Here is an 11,145-nt window from a genome sequence, read left to right as displayed (position 1 = left end):
TCTGATCAGCCTCATTGCTTTTGAAAGTTATTTTGTAGATGTTCTAGAGGTCAGCATCAGTGGCTTGTAGGCTGTGTGGAAGCCAGGAAATGCTAATTGTATTTATGTTAATTAACGCTCAATTACTGTGACACAGGCAGTTATTCGCAAAACAATCACTGGCTGACAAAATGTGATAACCGCCACAGCTCTAGTCACATCTTTATCTCAAGATGATCAATCTCTTCACAAACCTGGGGAGAGAGATCATGAGGAGCAGAGTCTGGAACATACACAATACTATCACAGTCAGTATGTACAGAGTACCAGTCAGTATGTACAGAGTACCAGTCAGCATCTACACAGTACCAGTCAGTATGTACAGAGTACCAGTCAGTATGTACACAGTACCAGTCAGCATCTACACAGTACCAGTCAGTATGTACACAGTATCAGTCAGTATGTACAGAGTACCAGTCAGTATGTACAGAGTACCAGTCAGCATCTACACAGTACCAGTCAGTATGTACAGAGTACCAGTCAGTATGTACACAGTACCAGTCAGTATGTACACAGTACCAGTCAGCATCTACACAGTACCAGTCAGTATGTACAGAGTACCAGTCAGTATGTACACAGTACCAGTCAGTATGTACACAGTACCAGTCAGTATGTACACAGTACCAGTCAGCATCTACACAGTACCAGTCAGTATGTACAGAGTACCAGTCAGTATGTACACAGTACCAGTCAGTATGTACACAGTACCAGTCAGTATGTACAGAGTACCGGTCAGTATGTACACAGTATCAGTCAGTATGTACAGAGTACCAGTCAGTATGTACAGAGTACCAGTCAGTATGTACACAGTATCAGTCAGTATGTACACAGTACCAGTCAGTATGTACACAGTACCAGTCAGTATGTACACAGTATCAGTCAGTATGTAGAGAGCACCAGTCAGTATGTACACAGTACCAGTCAGTATGTACACAGTACCAGTCAGTATGTACACAGTACCAGTCAGTATGTACACAGTACCAGTCAGTATGTACACAGTATCAGTCAGTATGTACAGAGTACCAGTCAGTATGTACACAGTACCAGTCAGTATGTACACTGTATCAGTCAGTATGTACACAGTACCAGTCAGTATGTACACAGAACCAGTCAGTATGTACACAGTATCAGTCAGTATGTACAGAGTACCAGTCAGTATGTACACAGTACCAGTCAGTATGTACACAGTATCAGTCAGTATGTACACAGTATCAGTCAGTATGTACAGAGTACCAGTCAGTATGTACAAAGAACCAGTCAGCATGTACACAGTATCAGTCAGTATGTACAGAGTACCAGTCAGTATGTACACAGAACCAGTCAGTATGTACACAGTATCAGTCAGTATGTACACAGTACCAGTCAATATGTACACAGTACCAGTCAGTATGTACACAGTACCAGTCAGTATGTACACAGTACCAGTCAGTATGTACACAGTACCAGTCAATATGTACACAGTACCAGTCAGTATGTACACAGTACCAGTCAGTATGTACCAGTGGTGGAAAAAGTACTCAATTGTCATACTTGAGTAAAAGTAAAGATACCTTAATAGAAAATGACTCAAGTAAAAGTGAAAGTCAACCAGTAAAATACTACTTTAGTAAAAGTCTAAAAGTATTTGGTTTCACATTTACATAAGTATAAAAAGTAAATGGAGTTGCTAAAATGTACTTAACTATCAAAAGTAAAAATATAAATAATTTCAAATTCCTTATATTAAGCAAACCAGATGGCACAATTTTCTTGTATTTTTTTTATTGACAGTTAGCCAGGGACACATTCCAACACTTAGACATAATTTACAAGCTAATAATTTGTGTTTAGTGAGTCCGCCAGATCAGAGGCTATAGTGATGAGCAGGGATGTTCTCTTGATAAGTGTTTGAATTGGACCATTTTCCTGTCAAAATGTAACGAGTACTTTTGGGTGTCAGGGAAAATGTATGGAGTAAAAAGTAGATTATTTTCTTTAGGAATGTAATGGAGTAAAAGTAAATGTTGCCAAAAATATAAATAGTAAAGTAAAGTACAGATACCCCAAAAAACAACTTAAGTAGTACTTGAAAGTATTTTTACTTAAGTACTTTACACCACTGGTATGTACACAGTACCAGTCACTATATAGACAATACCAGTCAGTATGTACACAGTAGAAGTCAGTATGTACATAGTACCAGTCAGTAGAGTTTGTACATAGTCACAGCTTATTCATGTCATTGTAATCTGTCTCACCCGGTCTTTAAGTTTCCTGATCTCGTTGGGAGTAAGGCAGTCAGATTTAGAGATGAGAGGAACCACGTTGACCTTGTCCTGCAGAGCCTTCATAAACTCTATATCTACTGGACGAAGCCTGTAGAGAGATACACGCCAGGGCTTATTGTGTGTGTGTGTGTGTGTGTGTGTGTGTGTGTGTGTGTGTGTGTGTGTGTGTGTGTGTGTGTGTGTGTGTGTGTGTGTGTGTGTGTGTGTGTGTGTGTGTGTGTGTGTGTGTGTGTGTGTGTGTGTGTGTGTGTGTCGATGCAGGTCGTCCGGGTAGCCATTTGATAAGCTATTTAGCAGTCTTGTTTAGCTTATGGCTTGGGGGTAAAAGCTGTTTATAGGGTCCTGTTGGTTCCAGACTTGGGGCACTGGTACTGCTTGCCGTGTGGCAACAGAGAGAACAGTCTATGACGGGTGGTGTGTCTATGACGGGTGTGTGTGTGTGTGTGTGTGTGTGTGTGTGTGTGTGTGTGTGTGTGTGTGTGTGTGTGTGTGTGTGTGTGTGTGTGTGTGTGTGTGTGTGTGTGTGTGTGTGTGTGTGTGTGTGTGTGTGTGTGTGCGTGTGTGTGTGTGTGCGAGTGTGTGTGTGTGTGTGTGTGTGTGTGTGTGTGTGTGTGTGTGTGTGCGAGTGTTACCCATGTCCAAAGGGGGGTATGAAGTAGAGGCAGCAGTGGACTCTGTTGTCCTGGATATTCTTCCTGTTCAGTCCACTCTCGTCTCTGAAGTACTGCTCAAACTGCTGGTCAATGTAATCTATGATTGGCCTCCAACTGGAACACACACACACACACACACACACACACACACACACACACACACACACACACACACACACACACACGCACACTGCTCGATGTACAGTACCAGGCAAAAGTTTAGACACCTTCTCATTCAAGGATATTTCTTTATCTTTTACTATTTTCTACATTGTAGAATGTATTATTCTACTGTAAAATAATAGTGAAGACATCAAAACTATGAAATAACACATATGGAATTATGTAGTAACCAAAAATATATATTTTATATTTGAGATTCTTCAAAGTAGCCAAATGTCAATGCATTTGTAAAGTCTTGTATATACAAAAAGCAAACATTGAAACAATCAGGGCAAAAGTGAAACGGAAAACTAAATGCATACAACTTGTAAAAGTTAGTGTTTGGTTAGCCTTGATGACAGCTTTGCACACTCTTGGCATTCTCTCAACCAGCTTCATGAGGTAGTCACCTGGAATGCATTCCCATTAACAGGTGTGCCTTGTTAAACGTTTATTTGTGGAATTTCTTCCCTTCTTAATGTGTTTGAACCAATCATTTGTGTTGTGACAAGGTAGGGGTGGTATACAGAAGATAGCCCTATTTGGTAAAATACCAAGACCATATTATGGCAAGAACAGCTCAAATAAGCAAAGAGAAACAGTCCATTATTACTTTAAGACATGAAGGTCTATCAATTCGGAACATTTCAAGAACTTTGAACATTTCTTCAAGTGCAGTTGCAAAAACCATCATGTGCTGTGATGAAACTGGCTCTCATGAGGACCGCCACAGGAAAGGAAGACCCAGAGTTACCTCTGCTGCAGAGGATAAGTTCATTACAGTTACCTGCCTCAGAAATTGCAGCCCAAATAAATGCTTCACAGAGTTCAAGTAACAGACACATCACAACATCAACCATTCAGAGGAGACTGAGTGAATCAGGCCTTCATGGTCTCATTGCTGCAAAGAAACCACTACTAAATGACACCGATAAGAAGAAGAGACTTGCTTGGGACAAGAAACACGAGCAATGGACATTAAACTGGTGGAAATCTGTCCTCTGGTCCAAATTTGAGATTTTTGGTTCCAACTGCCGTGTCTTTGTGAGACACAGAGTAGGTGAACGTATGATCTCCGCATGTGTGATTCCCACCGTGAAGCATGGAGGAGGAGGTGTTATGGTGTGGGGGTGCTTTGCTGGTGACACTGTCATGATTTATTTAGAATTCAAGGCACACTTAACCAGTATGGCTACCACAGCATTCTGAAGCTATAGGTCATCTCATCTGGGTTGTGCTTAGTTGAACTATCATTTGTTTTTCAGCAATTTGACCAAGAAGGAGAGTGATGGAGAGCTGCATCAGATGACTTGGCCTCCACAATCACCCGACCTCAACCCAATTGAGATGGTTAGGGATGAGTTGGACCGCAACGTGAAGGAAAAGCAGCCAACAAGTGCTCAGCATATGTGGGAACTCCTTCAAGACTGTTGAAAAAGCATTCCTCATGAAGCTGGTTGAGAGAGTGCCAAAAGTGTGTAAAGCTGTAATCAAGGCAAAGGGTGGCTACTTTGAAGAATCTAAAATCTAAAATATATTTTAATTTGTTTTGCATTTTTTTGGTTACTACATGATTCCATATGTGTTATTTCATAGTTTTGATGTCTTCACTACTATTCCACAATGTAGTAAATAGTAAAAATAAAGAAAAATCCTTGAATGAGTAGGTGTGTCCAAACTTTTGACTGGTACTGTATGTGATCATATTGTACGTGATACACCTCCAGCTACAACATGCACACATACATGCACACACACAACACACACACACTCACCACTCAGTGTTGTTGACTGCGTCTCCAAACCCTGGTGTATCTACGATGGTCAGTTTCAGTTTAACTCCTTTTTCCTCTATGTCCACCGTGTGCTTAGTGATCTCCACTGTCTGACTGATACGCTCTGGAATGAAGGAGAGAGAGAGAGAGAGAGAGAGAGAGAGAGAGAGAGAGAGAGAGAGAGAGAGAGAGAGAGAGAGAGAGAGAGAGAGATACAGAGACAGAGACAGAGACAGAGATCCAAGACAACATCCACTATGTGTTCTATACTGTGTGATACACTCTGAGAGGAACAGCAACAACTGAACTCACCCTCGGCATTGAGGAGTTTCCTGTCCTTGTGCAGGTCTGTGAGGAAAAGGCTATTGACCAGAGTAGATTTACCCAGACCAGACTCTCCTACAACACATACACACACCCACATACCCAACACATACATCAGTCAGCATCAGTCAAAAGCATCAATCAACACACTGTGGGAGTGTGATTATGCATCTCTTGCCTGCCACCATGAGGGTGAAGTCAAACCCCTTCTTGACTGACTTCCTGTGGACCTGGTTGGGGAGGGTGGCAAACCCCACATACTCCTTCTCCTGGAGGAAACACACATACACATATATAAACACATGTGCATTAGAAGCAGGTCAATCTTGAAACACCCACCCACCACACACACACACCAGGCCTGTGAAGGGCTGCAACAGTGCAGTACAGGTCCTGAGGGCATGCTCTCTCTCTCTCTCTCTCTCTCTCCCTCTGTCTCCCATCACAGCTTTGCTTCAATAAAACATGAGAGGAATTCTGGGAATGCCCTATTAACACTGAAATCCTGCTGGAGGACAGAGTTGGGAGAGTAGGAGAGGACAGGAGAGGGGGAGGGGGAGGGGGAGGGGAGAAGGGTAGGAGAGGAGGAGAGGAGGTAGGGAGGAGAAGAGGAGAGGAGGTGGGGAGGAGAGGATGAGAGGATGAGGGTGACAGGGGTGAGGGGCAGTGATGGAGGGATGAAGAAGGGAGGAATGAGGAGAGCTGAAAGAGTGATTCCTGTTGTCAGGACAGTAGGAGATATAGCCTGATACAGCCCAACCAGCAGTTTCATTAGCTCATCTACTATGGAATCTTCCAGAACAAATACTGGATGTCCTAAGGTGATGCTGCTCTGCACATCCTGCTCTTGCTGTGTGTGTGTGTGTGTGTGTGTGTGTGTGTGTGTGTGTGTGTGTGTGTGTGTGTGTGTGTGTGTGTGTGTGTGTGTGTGTGTGTAATAGTGGTAATCCTTCTCACCCCCCTAAAAGATTTAGATGCACTATTGTAAAGTGGCTGTTCCACTGGATGTCATAAGGTGAATGCACCAATTTGTAAGTCGCTCTGGATAAGAGCGTCTGCTAAATGACTTAAATGTAAATGTGTGTGTGTGTGTGTGTGTGTGTGTGTGTGTGTGTGTGTGTGTGTGTGTGTGTGTGTGTGTGTGTGTGTGTGTGTGTGTGTGTGTGTGTGTGTGTGTGTGTGTGTGTGTGTGTGTGTGTGTGTGTGTGTGTGTGTGTGTGTGTGTGTGTGTGTGTGTGTGTGTGTGTGTGTGTGTGTGTGTGCATGCGAGTGTCCTGCTTCTTACATGTTAACATTTCACATGTCACTGCGCTCCGGCTGCAATATTACCACACATCTGAGCACACATTGAGCTCTGTGACACCATCTGTACCTTTGACTCCTTGTTACATAAAGGCCTGCATCATGTGGCAGAGGGTTCATGTGAAATATCAAAGGAAATGACTTGTCTGAATTCAACAACACAGAGATATGCAGCAGAAGAGAGTGGTGACAGAGATAGGGAGAGAGAGAGAGATGTAGAACACCAAATAAAGAATGCAGAGCAGAATTAGGCCAAATGATCAAAATCCAGAAAAGAGACGTTAAATTCTACAACCACCTAATAGGAAGCGATTCCCAAACCTTCCATAACAAAGCCATCACCTGCAGAGAGATGAACCTGGAGAAGAGTCCCCTAAGCAAGCTGGTCCTGGGGCTATGTTCACAAACACAAACACACCCCACAGAGTCCCAGGACAGCAACACAATTAGACCCAACCAAATCATGAGAAAACAAAATTATAATTACTTCACACATTGGAAAGAATCAACCAAAAAAATGAGAAAACTAGAACGCTATTTGGCCCTAAACAGAGAGTACACAGTGGTAGAATAACTCCCCACTGTGACTGACCCAAACTTAAGGAAAGCTTTGACTATGTCCAGACTCAGTGAGCATAGCCTTGCTATTGAGAAAGTTCGCTGTAGGCAGACATGGCTCTCAAGAGAAGACAGGCTATGTGCACACTGCCCACAAAATTAGGAGGAAACTGAGCTGCACTTCTTAACTTCCTGCCAAATGTATGACCATATTAGAAATACATTTTTCCCTCAGATTACACAGATCCACAAAGAATTTGAAAACAAACCCGATTTTGATAAACTCCCCTATCTACTGGGTGAAATAACACAGTGTGCCATCACAGCAGCAAGATTCGTGATCTGTTGTCACAAGAAAAGGTGAACCAGTGAAGAACAAACACCATTGTTAATACAACACATATTTATTTTCCCATTTGTACTTTAACCATTTGTACATTGTTACAACACTGTATTTAAACATAATAAGACATTTGTAATGTCTTTATTTGTTGGAACTTACTGTTAATACTGTAATGCTTACTGTTCATTTTCAGTTTATTTCACTTTTGTATATTATCTACCTCACTTGCTTTGGCAATGTTAACATATGTTTCCCAAGCCAATAAAGCCCCTTGAATTGAATTAGAGAGAGAGAGAGAGAGAGAGAGAGAGAGAGAGAGAGAGAGAGAGAGAGAGAGAGAGAGAGAGAGAGAGAGAGAGAGAGAGGGAGAGAGAGAGTGGGGGAGAGGGAGAGAGAGAGAGAGAGAGAGAGAGAGAGAGAGAGAGAGAGAGAGAGAGAGAGAGAGAGAGAGAGAGAGAGAGAGAGTGGGGCAGATGGAGAGAGAGAGTGGAGGAGTGTGACTGGGTACTGCAGTGTAGTGCAACATCTATGATATTATACAGGATGTCAGCATCTAGTAGTATGGGAGTAGCAGGAGAGCTAGGCCAGGGGGAGAGAGAGGCGGTGTAGAGAGGGGGAACAGAGAGAATGTGGATAGAGATTGGGAGGAGAGAGAGCATAGGGATGAGAGGGAGAGATTGGAAGAGAGAAAGCCCATCCGTCTCTTTGATTTCATGCTACTGTATCTCCTCTGGCAGTGCTGAAAGACAATCGCATTAGCAGAGGTTGCTATGGAGACAGCTAACGAGGATCCAAAATTACAGTGGCCAATTTGGTGTTTAAAGAATTGAGTAAATCCTGCACACCCAGCTCTCTTTGGGAGCTTGGAGGTTGGCCAACCCTGGACTAGAGAGCTGTAAAATGAGCAGTAAACACCTTAGCAGACAGCAGGATGTAAGCAGACAGCCACCGAGGTGGAGATCACAGGAGGTTGGTGGCACCTTCATTGGGGAGTCCAGGCTTGTGGTAATGGCTGGAGTGGAATTGTATCAAATACATGGTTCCTTTGTGTTTTATGCCATTCCATTTACTCTGTTCCAGCCATTATTATGAGCCGTCTTCCCCTCAGCAGCCTGGTGGAGACCCATAGAGAAATCTATAGAGACACCTGTCTCTGTGATCTGTGCACAGCTGGAATTAATGAGCAGACCACCTCTGGGCTCACACCCCTAATCAAACAGACGACACAATAAAACTGTGTGTGTGTGTGTGTGTGTGTGTGTGTGTGTGTGTGTGTGTGTGTGTGTGTGTGTGTGTGTGTGTGTGTGTGTGTGTGTGTGTGTGTGTGTGTGTGTGTGTGTGTGTGTGTGTGTGTGTGTGTGTGTGTGAAAAGATTGAACAATACATGGTGCCTGTCCTGATTGGGTTCACGGAGCAGATATGGTCTTTATGTTCTCTAGTCTGCAGCTCTCGCTCGCTGCTGCGATGAAACATAAAACATCATACAAAGGACAGGCCGCACCATGCAGGCGTAATGCGGTCATTCATAATAGGGTAGTAATTGCTTCAAAGGTGCCATATAGGAGGAAATATTCCTTTCTTTCTGAATTTATTCAATCTAATTTCAGATGTGGTAATACCATTTCGATTATTGCCTCATTTGGACATGACTAGATTATGAATAGATAATTAAATTCGAACCGCACTTTGTAGCATTTACCATGCACATGCCACACAGACAGACTAGTCATGGGCCGATAGAGCAGTTATAAACGATTACCTCTCTTCCATCCTCTGTTAGTGGAAACGGTATCCGTTGGAGTTATATTCCATCGGAGGCGGCAACGGCAGCACGAGAAACCGAGTCATAGCGATGGGCGCGTGAGCGGAGAGAAAAAAAGAAAAGGTTATAGCAAATAGATAAAGCACAGTTATCTTTATTAATAATTATATGTTACAAATCATTATCAATGTGCCATTAACTGATTGGCGATCAGCTGGAGGAGTGCGCGTAGGCCTACCTGATCTGAGTGCTCGGCTCTTGTACCTGGTGTTGCTCGTCATCTTGGTTGCAAAAACAGCTGGACAAGGTCGCGCGCCCGCGTTCACGATGGGCTACAGTGTGGGCAGTCACTAAAATAGTAATTATGTTTGAATAGATTACAGACTTGACCTGATTAGAAACAGATGAATGTCATAGCATTGGAAAATTGTAAACTATTGTGCATTTTTAGATTGCATTTTCAAGACACTTATAGCTTAATGAAAACAAATAGGCAAATAGGCCATAATAAAAACAATAACATGGAATCTCAAAAATCTCAAAAAGAGAGTGCTTCATTTTTCATAATTGTAACAGATAAACACAAGAAGAGCACTATACAACAAACAATCTCTACCACTATAGACTAAAGCGAGAGAGATACATGAAAAATACTGCATTTATTTGACATTATTGTTGAGTACAAAACAAACAATAGCCTAGTTTCTGTCAACTTGAGACCTCAATGAATTACATTTCTCAGAACTGTGTCAAGTTGTAGTTGGTTTTTATGGCCACAGAGTGGTAGTCTAACACCATTCCTAAACCAGCAGATCTCTGAAGGGCTTTGGCCGTTATCTGACAAGTACAGTAGATGGGTCTGTATCATCACAATGGAAGAGCTGAGAGAGAGAAACTGCCTGACAAATGTATGACCATATTAGAGACACATATTTCCCTCAGATTACACAGATACTCAAAGAATTCAAAAACAAACCCAATGTTGATGAACTCCCATATCTACTGGGTGAAATTCCACAGCGCGCCATCACAGCAGCAAGATTTGTGACCTGTTGCCACAAGATAAGGTCAACCAGTGAAGAACAAACACCATTGTAAATAAAACACATATTTATGTTTATTTATTTTCCCTTATGTACTTTAACCATTTGTACATTGTTACAAACTGTATTTAAACTATATGACATTTGTAATGTTTTTGTTATTATTGAACTTCTATGAGTGTATTGTTTACTGTTCATTTTTATTATTTATTTCACATTTGTATTATCTACTTCACTTGCTTTGGCAATGTTAACATATGTTTCCCATGCCAATAAAGCCCTTGAATTGAGAGAGAGAGAGAGAGAGAGAGAGAGAGAGAGAGAGAGAGAGAGAGAGAGAGAGAGAGAGAATAATAAATACATCCCTTGAATTGAATAGAGAGAGATTTCCATGTGGATAGAGAATGTGTATGGTGCTGCACAACGGTAGCCTGGCTGATGTAACCCATGTGGCTAAGAGCTGTGACTCACTAAGTCAGTGAGACTTAGAGAGCTGGTGTCAGCCAGGCTAACAGAATGGTGCTTACGGTGAATAAATGTAGTAAAAAAAAACAAGTCAATTATTATTGTTCTAGTTGTGACACAAAGAGGAAGTGTTTTGATGGGTACTCAGAGTTGACCACTCAGTAATACCCCTATTCTCTGACTCCTCTCCTGGGAACAGATATATAAGGGTTTATTTATCTAAAACATCAAAGGGACATGGCCTTAGAACTGTACTCTTAACCTAAACAGAACTCACTCTCCATCGCACTCTTTTCCCCTCTCTCTGCACCTGTTTACATTGCTAAAACAAGTGGAATTGGTAAACAAAAGTCAAATAAACAACATAAAATGAACAGTAGACATTACACTCACAAAAATTCCAAAGGAATAGAGATATTTCATATTATGTCTATATACAGTGTTGTAACACT

The 11,145-nt window shown here is 42.1% G+C and overlaps 1 protein-coding gene across 1 annotated transcript in view; it reads right to left on the bottom strand.

Moving 5' to 3' along the window:
- The window catches only part of LOC118373131 (septin-5-like), a 24,140-nt gene extending 14,659 nt beyond the window's left edge, over nt 1-9,481 (bottom strand). The window contains exons 1-7 of the mRNA XM_052525530.1: nt 9,424-9,481; nt 9,183-9,196; nt 5,399-5,489; nt 5,209-5,295; nt 4,897-5,020; nt 2,939-3,073; nt 2,277-2,394 (exon numbers count right to left, since the gene is read on the bottom strand). Coding sequence (XP_052381490.1) covers nt 2,277-2,394; nt 2,939-3,073; nt 4,897-5,020; nt 5,209-5,295; nt 5,399-5,489; nt 9,183-9,196; nt 9,424-9,466 — 612 coding nt within the window. The 5' untranslated portion in view covers nt 9,467-9,481. The remainder of the gene's footprint in view (nt 1-2,276; nt 2,395-2,938; nt 3,074-4,896; nt 5,021-5,208; nt 5,296-5,398; nt 5,490-9,182; nt 9,197-9,423) is intronic.
- Nucleotides 9,482-11,145: the final 1,664 nt, after the last annotated feature.

This window comes from Oncorhynchus keta, chromosome 9 (assembly GCF_023373465.1).
Source record: "Oncorhynchus keta strain PuntledgeMale-10-30-2019 chromosome 9, Oket_V2, whole genome shotgun sequence".
NCBI classification, from domain to species: domain Eukaryota; kingdom Metazoa; phylum Chordata; class Actinopteri; order Salmoniformes; family Salmonidae; genus Oncorhynchus; species Oncorhynchus keta.
This window is presented reverse-complemented; position numbering and strand designations above follow the sequence as displayed.